Below are 16,600 nucleotides of genomic sequence, written 5' to 3'. Positions count from 1 at the left end.
AAGTTGCAGCTCAAAAAGAATTTCTAGTTCTAATAATAAATCCTTCAGCTACTGAAGTCTCTTCTGTTTAGGAGTTTGTTAGCACCCTTTTAGTCTGAAGCTCTTTGGCTTGTGATTTTCCTCTAATTCCTTAAAGCCAGTTGACACTTCGGTCTCTGTTTTTTTCATAGAATCGCAGAATCATTTGAGTTGGAAGGGACCCTTAAAGGTCAATTAGTCCAACTCCCCTGCAACAAACAGATGTCTACAGCTAGATAGCTTGCTCATGTCTTGAATGTGTCCAGGGATGGGTATACACCACATCTCTGGGCAACTTGTTCCAGTGCTTCACTACTCTTATAAAAAAAAAAAAACTTACCCCTTTTATTCAGCCTAAATCTCTCCTAATCCATTGGTTGCTCAGCTCATTGTCCATCCCCTACAAGAACTGCTTACATCAGAGCTTACTTTAGCTCTGGCCATATCTCCTGCTCTTAATAGCCCCGTCTGTCCCCCATGTGCCTTTATCTTCTGCCTTCAAGGTAAATTATGAAACTCACAGCAGGGGGGTTGCAACTAGATGATCTTTTAGGATCCTTCTAAGCCATTCCAGGATTCTATGAAATGTGTAGTCCAGCTGTATTTTTGAAATGTCTCCTAGCTCATAAATTCTGCAGGGGAATCAGTGTAGGAGGTGGTGTGGAGTGCCAAGGAGTGCCAACAGCCAGTCAGGGTGGCAGCTTGGGGGTAAGACTGGAGCAGTGGGGCCGCAGAAGAAAGGTGACAGTGGGAGTTTAAGCATTTTATGCTTCAATTTTTTTTTCAAAGGTATTATGTTTCCTTACAATTCAGCTTATTCTGACATCTTAAAAGCTGGTGGTAGATTTACTGTGGAAGGATAGTATTTGTTTTAATAACATCATACTTTCTTTAACTGCAGTACAGAATTGAGTATTCACAGGAGTGCTTTGTTTTTTAATCATAGCAAGCATATGTACCTGGGTTTAAATTTAATTTTGAACTCCTAGGCTTTTGATTTTTCTCTTTAAAATATCGGTCTGTCAATTCCTTAATGTTTATTTTAAAAGAAGAGTTAGTAGAATTGTCTTATCATGACTGTCAGGAAGTCAAAACAGGCCAGGAAAATCTTTTTATGACTGTAGTTCATCCAATTAAAGTGCATCTCTAGTTTGGGCCTGACTTGTAATCCAGGCTTCTTCCCTCCAGAGCTCTTTAATGTACCATTTATGTAGTGCTCTATAAATATTGGAAACTTTATCCACCTCAATTAGATATATTTTTGTAATGATATAAAAGATCACTGTTCACATCGGTATAGATGAGATAAACCCTAAATCAAATTTTTTGTTGCTGGCTAGCTGAAGAGCCTTTTTCAGGAACAGATTGGTTTCTCTAATCTTGACTCAAATGTGCTTCATAACTATTACATAAAATAATAATGTCTTGTGTATTATGCAGAAATAGTTTGGAAGAAAATTGTTTCTGAACTGGGGGGGGGCACAGTACTAGTTCATGGAGGAGTGATGGTGATTCTTCTTGAATATGTTCTGTAGCTGTTCTCAAGCACGGAAGCACTTTGACATACCATCATCTACCTTTGTGCTGTACTGAAATGTCACTTACTCAAGTTCTTATTCTCCTCTCAGGCTAAATTAGCAGATTGCACATTATCAATAGACTTTCCATTAGAGTCGGTATATATTTTGTATCATAAATCAAACTTTCAGAGCTCTATTGAAAGGATACATCTTTGTTTAGCTTTGTTTCATCTAACCACTGAAGATACTGGAGCAATTCACCTCAGCTTAGTTTCAACTCGTCTTAGCTTCACCGAAGTAGTGACTTCTTTTCCACCCTTTCCCCTGGGAGATGAAGTCACGGAGCTGTGTATTTACAACCACTCCTGTGACAGTTTGTGATTGAAAATAGACTTGTAGAAAGTCAGTTTTTCTGACTGTTGGGCTACTACTTTGGTCTTCATTTGTCTCTTTACAAATGCATATTTATCATGACAGATTATATCTCTTTGGGGGTTTTAATATTGTTTTTGCCCATAAAGGTAATTATAGTGGGCTGTGGTCTATCTCATGGCGTAAAAAAGTTACTAGTTCAAAATTGCAGTTGCTGCAGCAATTAGGACCTTTGCCATGGATTTCAGTGAGGTCAGAATCTTGTGGCATTTACATACAGCTCTGGTGGGAATATGGTGTAACACTTTAAAAAGCGCTGTCTGTTTAGAAATGGAGTGTGCTAATCAGACATAGCACACTCTCTGGGCCTCTCTGAGTGCTTTTTGAAGTCTAGACATGTAAAGATGGTACCAGAGGAAGATGTCTGGTTTTCATGTGGTTTTAAGTGTATTTTGTACCTTTCAATTGGTAGGACAGAAGCAATAACGTAATTTTCCTTTGAGTGCCAAGATAGAAACATTAGAAAGAAAATGTGAGACTGTGCTAGAAGAGATGCAGTGAGAGTGGTACAATGAGTCTGAGAGGTCCTGGCTATGAAGTAGCAGGTAGTAGGTCCAGTAGGATAGAAGGAGACATGATGAGCAGGAATAAAGGGATTTGAGGTCTGGTAGGAAGCAGACCCACTGAGAACTGAGTACAAGGGAAAGAAGAGGTAGGGATTCTAACATGCAGACCTCTTGTTGCTAGCTGGATGGGAACAACAGCAATGGAGCACCTTTTCTTCACTCAGGTTCTGAAGATTAAGTGTCCTAGATTCTTGTTGCCCTACAAGTATTGTTGGCCTGCCAAAGGTATGTGATTGCTCTTTAGGGTTCTTCTGCACTATTGAATTAATCAATTCCAGTTCATTCTCTCCTTGACATCAGCCTCCTGTTTCTCCAAAGCATCCACTTCTAGGCTCCTCCTTCTTGCCACTTCTAAAATCTCCCAGCAGTTATCCCTGTCTATCTGGAAGCCTATAGTGACCACAATTTTCTGTTTACTTTTGGAGCAAAAATCAAAGCATTTCTGAAGCATAATGGGGGTTGTACAATAACTGTTTCCTTCCGTTACAGAACTGCTTCTGTCTAAAATCTTAATGATGCAATTAGACCTACAGGTAGTAAGTTGAATTTATACAATTGCTTTGACAAGAATATTTTCCAGATTTTTTTTTAAAATGTCTTTTGATACAGTTGATTAAAATTATCAGTAAATTAACTAGTAATTTTAAAGGGATTTAGGAAAGTAAGAAAGATTTTACTTCACCACAGCTAGACATAAGATACTAAGATAAAAAAAAAGTTCAAATGGTTGAAAGCTATGGCAGTCAGAAGGAAACAGTTCAGTTCATTAACTATGAACAATATTTCCTTATTTTTTTAATTGTATTGTTTTGTGTAAAGGATAAAACCACTTTTTAAAATGTTATTTTTCTTAACTATGAGGGCTACTCTGAAGGTAACGAGGTAATGCCTCCTATTTATTTCCATGGAAGCTACAACAGGTACAAAGAGCACAATAGCACTATTTAATAGAGCAAATTCTCAGCTACAAAACACCATTTTTCAACACAGTCACCATCACTAGCTATGTTTTTTTTTTTGCCAGCAACGAACAAGAACCTGCATGCCTCACTCATAAAAATTTGCCCCTGTGAAGGTGGTCCACTTTTTCACTGCTATTAAATAGCATCATTGCTAGGAAAATGTTGTCTATGCAGTCAAACAGATGGAAGTAAGAAGGTACCAAATCTGGACTATATGGTGGGTGAGATAAGACAGTCCAGCCAAGATTGGCAATGTGCTCTATTGGCTTCACGGTGGTATGAGGCTTGATGTTACCATGTTTGCAAGAGAAAGGTTGTCTTCTCCTCTAGCCTGACTCTAGAAGTTCGAGTCTTAAGCTTAGGCAGCATCATGATGTGGTGGTCAAAGTTGGTGGTTTGTCCAGGTTCCAGGAAAATGTAGATGGATCACCCCTTTCCTATCCCAGAAGTCAGTGCACATCATTTCATCCACTTTTTCAATGAGTAATTCACAGGTTGTCACTCCATGGACTGCTGTTTTGACTCTGACTTGTAGTGGTGACATCATATCTCATTGCTGCTAATTATGGGATCCAGGAAACTCTCCTTTAGCCTTGTTTTGGTTCAATAGATCCTGGAAAACATGCATATGGTGTTCTTTCTGTTCCTTTGTGTGCATTCATGGGACCCACCTGGTAAAAAAAATGTGCGATTTTCCAACATTACCGCCATCATTTCCAACACAATGAAGCCAACATTCAGCTCCTACGCAGCTCCCTGGTCCTAATCTACCGATTCGTGTGGATGAGCTGATCAAGAATCTCTTCATTTTGTGGCGTGACAGCTGTGCATGGCCATCTGGAATGTGGCTTTTCTTTCATGTTGCTGTTGTTACTGCTGAAACACACCACCCGCCACCTCCCTGTGCTCACATCCACACTTTGATTTCCATACACTTGCTTCAGCAAGCATTGATGAATGTCAGTGGGTGCAATTTTTTCAATTCCACACCGTTGCTTCATACACACTTCCATGTCAGACGCCATTCTGCCAGACTGCCTCTCTGCTGCCATCTGTGACACGGCAACATGTAATGGACGCTGGTGCGAAAGTTCAGCCTGTACTGCCATGCCACCAACATCTGCCACAACATCGTGGGCCAACATAAAAAGAAAAAAAAAAAAGAAAAAAAAAAAGCAGCCCTCATATTTAGTGGCACACCGGTGTATCTTAATATTTTACATCCTTACATCATATTTACATCTTCAACTAAAAATATATATGCTTTCTTTCTCTTTCTCTGTCCATGTTGATATATGTAGATGTGAAATAATTTTATGAATTCATCTATTATTTACTAAATTCAGAAACAGTTAAAATTTATTAATATCATGTTTATTCAAAATATAAGTAAAGCTGATTTGCTTACAAAGCATTAAACCATATAATAAGACGAAGCCAGGCACCAAAACTAATGTATTTTTAAAAATTTCAATTTTATAACCACTTCTCTGGTAGTTGGTGATTGAAGATAGGCTTGTAGAAAGTTAGCATTTCTAACTTTTCAAATACTTTCTTTACCTCTTTAGATGATTGAAATTGTCCTGCAAGGCTTAGAGCTGCATGAGCATCTTTAATGGTTCAAAACATCACAAGTAGCACCTACGAACCTCAAATTCCATGATGGTTATCACTTTGTTGAGTTAATACTTTAATTTCAGAAATGTTCAGATTTTTTTTTTCCAAAACTGCATCTTATATGGATTAAGTAATAGGAGTTTCATATTTGAAACCTTAACCTTAGCCCAAGAGCCCCTACTATAATATCTCCAAAATATAATTGTCATTGCAAAGGCTCTACTGTAATATAAAATAAAACTGATATGGAAAGCAACTATATAAGTAGGATGGGAATTTGAAGTGTGATCAAGAGACTGGTAGAAGACTGAGTCAATAGTTAATGTTTAAATATAGGATATTCACATGGGCTATTAAATAGCAATTGTTTTATGTAGGGTACCCCCAGTGTAATGCGAGGCAGGATTTCACCTGATAAGTGTGTTTGTATGTTATCAGAATGTGATGTTCTTTGTTTAATCCCTCTTCGATCTCAAAGAGTTCAAATGGAATAGACTTTAAACACATCACTCTCCAATGTGATTTGAAAGCAATAATTAAAACACTATTTCAAAAATATACTTGCGTCAATTGGATGTGAGGGAGAGTTGCATGATGCTGATTTTTCTTTTTATGTTGGTGTTCTGCACCTCGTCATTAGACTAACTGGTTTGGAAAAACCTTGATGTCTTTTCAAACTGCCTTGCGTGGGTGTGCAAGAGGCAAATGTTTTTTTCTGAATATTTAAACACAGTGGATGTTTGATTCAAGCATCGCAATTAATAAAATATTTGCAGTACATGTGGAGTATAACAAACCAGATTTGCAATTAACTATTGCAGTACATCTCCAGAGCAGCTCGCCTTATCATTTTGCCTTGCAGACACATTCACCTAGGGAAGCGATTTTGAAGTATTTATTGCATGAACACTGATATTCTGTTCTGTGGAGGCTGGTGCAAACCTCAGGAGAAGGAAACGGTAAATCTTGGGAGTTTCCTAAAGGCAAGACTGTGGGTAAGAAGGCAAATTTTGCTGCTGGTATGCACAGAAGTTCTGGGAGTCCCTTTCAGAAATGCTGTACACCGGATTTGCTAGCAAATGGATTGTGTGACTGTCTCTGTGCAGTCTGAAATGCATTATTTTTGGCAGTGGAAGACTTCAAACTGATTTGTGAGTCCTTTCTAAACCAAATATGTGCCAGCATTTGAAATCTTCTTTTTTTTTTTTTTTTTTTAGTCCCCTCTATGCAGTCTGCCTAATTTCTTGTCCAATGTCACAAGAAATCTGATCTGGAAAGTGCCATGATTTTCTAGTTTCTATACAGAATAATTTCCCACCACCTCCCAGTTTAAGTGTCGTGGTATACCCTATTATGGCCTTCTGAAGTTCAAGAATAAATATTAAAATCTGTTTCCTAAAGATTGGCTAAATTTGCAGTGCCATTAGGGGGTGGAATACCAATGGCTATTTCAGAAGTCCCTATGGCTTGTTAATTTTTGTTTCTTTAGAAAAGAATGAGAAATAAATGAATGACATGAGTGACTAAAAAATTTAGTACATCGTTCCATGAAATGAGTAACAAAAGCTTACTGCTTTAACTTCAGCTGAAGACAGAATACAGTTAATATAGTTTACACGAATTAGGCAAATTTGCTTAAGGAGTTGATAAAAAATAATAAGCTCTAAGGTGTTCATTATTTTTTCAAATTTAATGACTTTTGAAAGTTTTTCCGGGTGTGTTTTTTTTCTAGGTATGTATAACAGACTTCCATAACTTTCCATGGAAGTACTTCTGTTTTACAGGTGTGCATATTGTTGTTGATATCTAGCTCATTACCAGTTTGCTGTGTTTTAGTATGAAGTAGGAAATTTCTGAATAGTCTGCTTCTGAGTCCGTAGTCTACTGTGGAGGATATTTGTCCAAAATTATTAGTGAAATTCAGTATTTTAAAAGGCCATAGTATTTTTTCAGCATTTTTATAACTTTGTCTTTCAGTCATTTACTAATGGTTATTTTTTATGCATTGACTTCATTGATAATAGAGCAGTTACATCCAGAGCAATTCTATTTATTTATTTGTTATAGTCTGGTCGGAAATGCATATGAGTAGATATGGAAATAAAACAAAGCTAAATAAATGTTTTCATGTATTATTTATAGGGGAAAAAGGGAAAAATTTGTATCCTGCTTGCAGTGATAAATAATAAATCAATTGCAATACATGTAGTGCATATCTAATTCCCAAAATATCCTGTCTGCCTTATGTTCCTTAATATTAATTAAACAGAAAATGATTTACATTTTCCTCCAAAAAGATCAAGTCAGCTCAGAAGTCATTTAATTGGAAGCTTTATTGGTATTTTTGATTAGATTAACTGATTTCTCCAAAATAGTGAATGACAGTATTTCTCAATGTAGTGCTTTCAGTTTTGCTGTTCTGTTTCTTTATAAATCCTTTCAATTTGAATCTTCCTCTAACTTAGTGGTATTTTTGTTCCTTATGATCCTTTTGATTCAGGATGCAGAATAGAAAACTGCGACTCCTGCTTCAGCAGAGACTTTTGCACCAAATGCAAAGCTGGCTTCTACTCACACAGAGGCCGTTGTTTCAGAGGTTGCCCCCCTGGATTTGCTGCCTTGGAAGAGCTCATGGAGTGTGTGGGTGAGTCTTCAGCCTAGTAGTGCTGCTGAAACCACCTTTTTTTGCCACGTGGCCAGGTTCAAATGCTGATTGCGCTGTTTTTAAGCTGATGCTTAGTAGTTCCTCTACAGTTGCCTGAAAGGAGGTTGTAATGAGGTGGGAGTTGGCCTCTCCTCCCACGTAGCAGTGATAGTACAAGAGGTATGGCCTCAAGTAGCACCACGAGAGGTTTGGATTTGGTTTAGGAAAAATTTATTCTCAGAAGGAAGTACTGGGACAGGCTTCCCAGGGAGGTGGTGGAATCACTGTCCCTGAGGTGTTTAAGAAAAGGGTAGACGTGGCACTGATGAAGTGGTCTAGTGATATGGTGGCGATGGTTGATGGTTGGACTAAGTGATCTTTGTGGGCTTTCCAACCTTAGTGATTCTGTGATTCCTATCAAGAAATAGTGACTAAAAGATTGTGTCTGGTTCTCTTTCTCCATAATATACGTTTTTTTTCAAACTTTGAAAGAATGCATTGCAGGGAATTCTGTTTGGCATCAGAAAGTTCTGTCCTGTAAATCACCTTGTGTGTAGATTTGTAACTCAGAATTTGTAAGGTGTCAGGAAGGCCTTTTTTTTTTTTTTACATTAGAACTTTAAGTCAATGAATGCCCATTGATTTTTTTCACCTCCATAAACTACCTGCTCCTTTTTCCTTTCATGGAGTCCAGAACCCAGGGGCAGGGCAGGTTGAACATATGCCTTATTCATGAAGCTCAGCAATATCTGGGCTTCAGAGTCACTTTTAGTTTCTCTACAGCTCTCCCCAGTTCTATTTTGAAAGTAACAGGGAAGCAAAGGAATTTGATGTACCAGCCCATCTAGGTTGTTGATTATATCACATGTTTTGCACTGGGCATTCATTCTATAACCAACACTTTCTGCTGGTGGAGGGGAAAATTTAAAAAAAAAAAAAAAAAAAAAAAGCATACAAGTCCTGCAAGCAGGAGTATGTATAGGTGTTCACATCCACATGCAGGACAAATGAGAAAGATGATATGAACTGGAGGAGAGTGAATGGTAGAAACTGAAGTTGGTCTTCCATGTTTTGACTCTCTTGTTTCAAAACATGGTAAATACTTCTTTGCAGGCTCTATAAAGTCTGTAGCACTGAGCTCAGACTTTTTTTTTTTTTTTTTCAAACGTAAAAAAAAATTTTTTTTTTTTTTTTAGTAGAAATTTACTTTAGAACTCTGTGCCAGCCCTGGCAACTTCATGAGTCTCATAGCTTGGTGTTTCACCTTGAGGCATGGAGGCTATCAGGACGGACTCCACCTTTCAGGGAAAGTCCTTGTATTTCATGATGGAAAGGACTTAGAAATGTGAACTCCTGAGATTTACACATCCAGGTGACAAGTAGGGCTCATCAAAAAGAGGAAACAAATTAAATTGATCTCATGATTTTAGGAGGGTTTTGGAACTGACATGATGTCCATACAGGCAGATCAATAGTGTGACTGTTTTATGCTTGGGATGATGTAGACTGAAAAGACTCTTTCACATTCTGTGAGATATTTTGTTTCTAAGTTTTTGCCAGTAAATAGTAAAGCTTTTAAGTGGTACATTCTAATTTAAGTAGTCCTTGCTAATTAAACAATTTTTAAAAGAGGAAGAGGGAACCGGAAGAATCTACTGGGTTTTCTTTTGCTTTCGCAGAAGGCTGTGAAGTTGGTCAGTGGAGTGAATGGGGAACTTGCAGCAGAAATAATAAAACATGTGGATTTAAGTGGGGCCTGGAAACAAGAACGAGGCAAATCGTGAAGAAGCCAGCAAAAGACACGATACCATGCCCAACCATCGCAGAATCCAGACGGTGTAAAATGGCCATGAGGCATTGTCCAGGAGGTAAGCCTAGAGCATGCCACAAAAATCTTTATGAGCATTCCTTAACTGAAATCCTAGTTCTAACATGAAAACAGAGCTATTTCATCCCAGCTAGAGCGGAAATCCCGTCTCTGCTCTGCCAGATGAGGCTGATAGGCGATATTGCCGCTGTGGACCTAATTTGTGCAGCAGGACTTGAGGGAGAGACTCAGCATGGGAATGATCAGTCTCTCAGTGGACTGTGAAACTACGTTTTCCTGGTGCGGTTTTTCAAAGGTACCTCATCAAAGGACCGGAACATGTTATAGTTCGAGCTGCAGCATAAGAACTGTAGAGACTGTGGAATAACTAGTTGAGCTGCACATTTGCAAGAAAGGTCACAAGTCTAAATATTTCTGCAGGTAACACAAAGTGCTTGTGTTATGGCTATTTAAATTAAATGAATAAAGTTATACATGGCATTGTTAGCTGGAACTATTAGCTGAAATGCTATTTGTTCTGAATAGCTTGTTCTGGTCAGGGCCAAACTATGCTAGGTTTGAAATGAACAGAACAGTGATAGACAATACAGTTTGTAGCATGAGACCTGCTTATGGCAATTCCTACAAGCTGATTAAAGAATCTTATTTCCTTATCATGGTGTTCCAAGACTTAAGAAGCGAAGGAGGCTTGAAAAAGGAAATCAAGTTTCAAATCTGCATTCAGTTTTGTGGATCCCAGCTTGGAGATGTGTTAGTGGTGAGAGGAGGTTGTCTTTTTCATTAAAGCAATTAATCCTTCTCTTGTGAAGACAGAACATTTTACAGTTTCTAGAATTTGTAGTAGAGATGGGTGATCAACAGATGATAAAGGTGCGATTCCTTTTGGAATTGTAGGATTAAAGGAAGACTCAGGCCCAAAGGGGCTTCAGGAGATCTCTAGTCTCACCTCCTGCTTTGAGCAGGGTCAGCTATGAAATCAGACAAATAAAAAAGGAATAGAGAGCAGTGGAGTCCTGAGATAAAGCCATAATGTTGATGAATAAGCTAAAATTGAAATAATTTTAGAGAAGGTGTGTGAATAGGCATGCTTTGTTCTGGAATTTTTGTCTCAGGACCTTGATGTGACTCTGGAAGAGAATATAAAGTTGATTCTGTATTATCCAGGGTTAACTGAGTCTAAGTTATGTGCTCTTCCTATACTCACAGATAGATGCATGAGTGCATATGTGCTTGAAACTCATAGTGGTATTGGGGTGCATAGTGCAGCGCACTTTATCTTCAGCCAAAGTAAATCTCACTGAAGAGCTGACTATAGTGATGTTACCTTTTTTTTTTTTTTTAAATTGTCTTTTGTTTCTGTTTCAAAATTTTATTTGCATTCCATTTCCACAACAAGAAGTAATAGTTCAGTGTGAGCTGAATCTGGGGAAAAAAATCACAAAACATTAGTGAACAAAAGGCGACTGATGTAATGGGTAAGCAGCAGCGTCACACTCTGCACTCTGAGTTTGACTGATGTTGCTTGCAGACCTCTGTGAATAACAGAAGTCTCTGGAAACACTCTGAGCTTATTGCTAGTAATTTTAAACGTAGCCCAAATGAGAGATTGTATGGACTTCTGAAGCTGCATCAGAATGATCTATATTATACATGATATAAAGCCCATATCATCATCCTTTACATTATTTATATTTTCTAAGACTTTATTCTTACATTCTGAGTTTACTGGTTAATTTTCTAATATGTGTAAACTAAGATAGTAGTTTATATATTAAAAAAGGAAAAAACATTTGTTGTCCAGCAGAAGAACTGGATTTGGTATCAGTTCTGTCAGTGCAGAAGAGAAGTGACACATCTTGAGAAGAGATGAAAAAACCTACAAGATGAACAACTTTGGAGAAAGGAAGAAAAAAAATGTAAAAATCAGGGCTGATTTCTCTATCAAGTTTTATTGTCTGGAAATTTAGGTCACAGACTAAAGATTTACTTTCTCGTGTTTATTGGATTTCAAGATAGAGGTAGATTTTCTTTAGTGTCAGGAAATCTGTTGTCTAGTCTGCATCAAGATCTTTCTTCTTTTTTTCAATGTGTATCAGAAAAGTTGTTTCTGAAAATACAAATTCGGAGAGAAAGGCTGGTTTCCTTTAAATGTAAAGACGATAGTCCTCTCCTGTTGTCCCACCATATGGAATTCCCTGCTTGTATATTTAGAGATAATAAATAAATAAATAAATATGTACAAAACTGCAGGTTTGAACTCTCCACGCTGAATGCTGTTGATTACTACTGTACCCAATGTCTTATCTCCTGCTTTGTCATATGTTTCAGTTATGATTTTGTGCATGGTTGGTCTAAGATCATGTTTATCATATTTCATTTAGTTAGCAGGCTGCCCTTTAAGTCATTTAAAATGCTTAGTTGCTTTCTCAGTCATGGTGATGTGCCAGGAGGCAGAGACACTGGTTATGGGGAAACTCAAGTCAAGCAGATTTTAGATCTGCTTTTGTTAAAGAAGAGGTTCAGGGACTTGAAAAAATGCAGCATTTTTCCAGTGTTAGAAATTTCATAATTCAAATTTTTAACTGAGGAAATCAGAGAAAATGCAAGGTTAGTGGTACTCAATGACTGAAGAACCATAATCCCTGGAAATATCTGTTGAGAAGCTACGTTAAATCCTTTCATCCTAACCTTCTCAGTATATATACTCACATAGATTGTAATGGATTAAATTGAGCACAGGAAGTAAGGATGTTTTTGGTAGAACAGGGTCAAATCAAGTGCTTTTGGCATGTTTTCTATTTTTGCACATTTTACTGTTACTATTTATGATACATAGTACAGAAAAACTTCTGAAACAGATTTTACATTTGCGAAAGAAATGGAGTTAAATTCAGTTTTCCTAGTAAATACTTCAGTTTCATATTTATCAGGGATTAAGATGTTACCCATCTGGCCATATGGCTGTAGTACAAATCTTGTTGATGAAGAATTCTTTATTGCTTTCCTATTATGTGCAGTGTTACAGAGATGCAAGCTGGAATGCAAGTGAAAGATGATTTCACTTCTTTCCTACTGAAGCCAGCAACATGTAAGAGGATACTCTCCTTGATTTCAAAGTAGATATGTTACTTTGTAATATTTTCTTTTTGTCAGTACTAACTGATTTAACTGTTATTACCAGATGGGACTGTCACATTTGTATATCTGCTCATATTATGTATGCTACCCTGTGGCTTGGGTGTGACATGACTCATACTGAGAGAGGTTGGACTTAGAAAAAGATGGCTTGGATCATTCAGGACACCTCCTACGTGTGTTGGTCTCTTTCTAATCAGTCTTTAGCTCAAAAAGAAAGAAAAAGATAATTTTTTTTAAAGAGCAATTCAGTTACAAGGAATGGGAAAATTACCAAGCAGAAGTATGGGCAGACACATGTTGTTATCTTAAAGTTTTCTTATACTTAGTACAAGTATTCACTTTTTACCTCTCCTTTTACCATGTTCCCCAAGTTCAGTACAGTAAATTACTACTTTTGTTTGTACCCTTCAAGTACTTGCAGTACTCATGTTTTGTGTTAAGTATTACAAAGGCAAGCTAAACATCTTTCTACTTTAAATCTTCCATTACACTGCAGATCCTCAAGCTGTCTGATTCACAAATACTACTCTGCACAAAACTGTTATTTCTAGTAAGAATCACTATGCTATTCAAGAATGTTTATTTTGGACATGAGGATGAGATGTATCTCTGCACGAATTTCCTAATGCTGAAAGGAAGAATGTCATGAGGTGGGAGGGAGTTCTTTCCTCAGTACAGACATATAACTCAATGGACTTTATGCTGTTTGATTGGGTTTTGAAAGCTTATATCTAGCTATTGCTGCAAAAGAGTAGAAGACTTCTGGTGGAGCAATGGCAAAAACACCCAATCAGGACATCTCCTTCTTTAAAACAACATATTTCCTCTGAGAGTGAATGTGTTAAAAATGGTGGCTTTAAATCAACAACATGCACTACAAAAGGTCAAAAAAGTCCTTGTCATCCCTTCCTCCCCTGCCAAGGTTGATGCTAAATACATTCAATTTCTTTTGAAATGAGTCAAAGGAAATTTGGATTTCTCTCTGAATATAAAGAACGTTTTATTTAGAAGAGGCTAACAAGAATTTTTTACTTGCACACCCAACTTAGTCATAGAATTTTTCAATAATACGGGTTGGAAAGAACCCAGAGAGGTCACATAATCCTACCTCCTGCTCAAGGAGATGATCACTTCCCTGATGTCCTGTTAGTACAGTCAGTGCACTGTTTGTGTACTGTCAATTTTAAGCAGGACACCTCATGGCCTTCCCTTCAGCCAGTCAATGCCCACCTTGTATTTTTTCAAGGGCTGTTTCCTTCCCATGTGCAGAACTCTGCACTTGTTTCTGCTGAATTTCATGAGGTTTCCTTTAGCTACAATGAATCTCTCTTTTAGAAGTGAGAATTACAAAAGAGCTCAAAATAAGTGCAGCACCAGAGTGAGTGATCTCAGTGATCAGAGAGATTATTATGTTTGAGCTTTTTGACTGCATCTACTTTAAAGCATGCAGTCTTGAAAAGTTTGTAAGCCAGGATGCACCTTTCTGTACTGCACTTGTAGTCAGTCTCAGTTCACAGTACCTACAAACACCATCTGCCTTCTGAGAACCAATACTAGGGCTATTTCTAGATGGGACTCCGTAAACATCGCCACTGCAGTTTGTTTCCTTTTGGTCATGTTATATTGCCACACGAGCAGTTTGCCTGAGTGGCAGAGACAGTTCTTGCTGTTCCTGGACCTCTCCTCTTCTTGAGGACAGTCAAGCACTGAGGTAGATTTGTCCAGTAGACTGTGCAGTAACTATCTTTTGAAGCTTCCAAGATGTAACTGGACAATGCCCTGAACGGTTTGGTCTGAATTGTCTTGCCCCTACTGAGAGCAGGAAGCTGGACTGGAGACCAACCTGAATGAATCTATGGCTGTGAAAGGCAGAACATGCTGTGGTTTTGGACGGAAAGAACACTGTTCTTCCTGACTAGATTTCAAAATTTCTGATCTCTCCTACTGCCAGTTAGAGAGAGGCTAGATAGAGCGAATGCTCAAAGGGAAAAAGAACAAACCAAGTCTTTCCCATGTTTGCTATAGTACTGAGATCTCCTCATTTGTGTCATTTAAGTATAACATGCAGAGTGTGTCTAATATTTTGAATATAATTGTAACTGTTTCGTGTATTTTGAGTCTAGATTTTATCCAAATGAAAGCTTAATTGAAAGTTCTGATTATTAGTTTACCTAATTATTACTTGATCTGTTCACTTGTCTGTCTTTGGGTAAATGCCTCACACTTATAATTTCAAAATCTTGATTAGGGTCTAAAAGATGTAACATTTAATGCGCTGTGGCAGTCTAAGAAAGCAGTGTAAAACTAGCAGATTTACTACAGAGATGTAGGCATAGGACTTCATGTTAGCTTAAGTGCTGCTTTGATATTTTTTTTCTAAAGGCTCTATCAGTTGTCAAGAATCTTGTTGAAGTTTTTAGTAAGTTGAAGGTTTCATTTTAGTGTTAGTTAAATCATGACATGAATATACGTGGCATGTTGTAGGCTAAAGAAAATGATCCTAAATAAAAAGATCATTTTCTAGGTTGAAGCACAGTCTGAAGCGGGATGACAGCAAACAAAAACGTGGTTTGGCAAAAGTTGACAAGATTTATAAACAGTAAGATCTTATTGCTTTATTTACTATTGCATGAGTCTTGAAGAAATTGGAATATTATTTATCACTATAGAATCATAGAATGGCTTAGTTTGGGGAGGACCCTAAAGAAGCATCTATTTCCAACCCCTCTGCCATGGGCTGGTTGCCACCCACTGGATCAGGCTGCCCAAATCCGCATCCATTGTGGCCTTGAACACCTCTGGGGATGGAGCATCCACAGCTTCTCTGGGCAGCCTGTGCCAGTGCCTCACCAGTCTCAGCAAAAATTTCTTCCAAACATCTAACCTAAATCTCCCCTCTTTTAGTTTAAAGGCATTCCCCCTTGTCCCGTCACTATCAGAGTTATTTTTGTTTGTTTCACTGTGGGTTTTTTGGGGGGTATCAAACATTTTGTTTTTTAAAGAAACTACAGCAGTATACATGATTACAGAATTATGAAGCACTGTGAAGCACGAGGAATGAAATGGCTTCACTCCAACTGCCAATGACTTTGTGCCTTTTTGTTGATATTATCACTCAGAAAAATTGTTATCTGCTGTAATTTTTATAATATTGCTATATATATTATATGTGTAATTATATATACTTGGCATGATGTTAAAAATGTTTACATTTTTTATTGGCATTTTAAATGTAATCACAGTACTTACAACAATATACTGTCATTGCCTATTGCAGCTCTCTGTTAACAGTAGCACTGGACCACATTTGCCCTTTTTTACCCCCAGAAGAAAGGTGAAAACTGGAATAAGTGTAGGTCTGTAACACTGGCTTTGCTAGGATATTGATATCAAGAAGCAGGCTTTGCTTCCTTGGTGTATTTTGTGAGCACCAACTACATACTGACTGAGTAGACTTGGCCTTAGCATCTGAAGATATAACCCATAATTTGCAGTTACAAAGGATAACTCAAAAGTTCAGCGGGGGGGAGAGGTGGGGAAAGCAAACAAACAAAAACAGAAAAATCCCTTCAGTGTCACTGGACAGCTTACCAGAAGTAAATTCTTCCAAAGACAACTATTTGCACAGGTAGGGACACCAATGATCCAACATTTATGTGAATATTTTAGTTGGTGACCATTATGCATGTTTTGTGAAGGAGCTGGAAAGTGGGAGCAAGAAGGGTCTTCAAGAGCATAGTGTGGAAGCTTTGCAAAAAACAAGAACTGTTTGAGTGTGGCTTAACCCTTGGAGTTTGACATACTTGTTACAGCATTTATTCAGGAAAAAAGCTTTTATTAGCTTCAGAGACTGCTTGTCTGGATTGTCCTCATCT

The 16,600-nt window shown here is 37.7% G+C and overlaps 1 protein-coding gene across 3 annotated transcripts in view; it reads left to right on the top strand.

Annotated features, from left to right (window-relative positions):
- Window positions 1-16,600, top strand: part of RSPO2 (R-spondin 2) — a 101,078-nt gene that overhangs the window by 50,728 nt on the left and 33,750 nt on the right. Inside the window, exons 3-5 of one of the 3 annotated variants that reach the window (XM_021388249.1) lie at window positions 7,616-7,759; window positions 9,439-9,627; window positions 11,392-15,477. In XM_021388249.1, the coding sequence (XP_021243924.1) occupies window positions 7,616-7,759; window positions 9,439-9,627; window positions 11,392-11,447 (389 nt within the window). In that variant the 3' untranslated portion in view covers window positions 11,448-15,477. Of the gene's footprint in view, window positions 1-7,615; window positions 7,760-9,438; window positions 9,628-11,388; window positions 15,478-16,600 lie in introns of those variants that run through there. The other 2 variants (XM_021388248.1, XM_021388247.1) reach the window with 2 other exon arrangements.

The sequence above is a fragment of the Numida meleagris genome, chromosome 2 (assembly GCF_002078875.1).
Source record: "Numida meleagris isolate 19003 breed g44 Domestic line chromosome 2, NumMel1.0, whole genome shotgun sequence".
In the NCBI taxonomy this organism is placed as follows: Eukaryota; Metazoa; Chordata; class Aves; order Galliformes; family Numididae; genus Numida; species Numida meleagris.
This window is presented reverse-complemented; position numbering and strand designations above follow the sequence as displayed.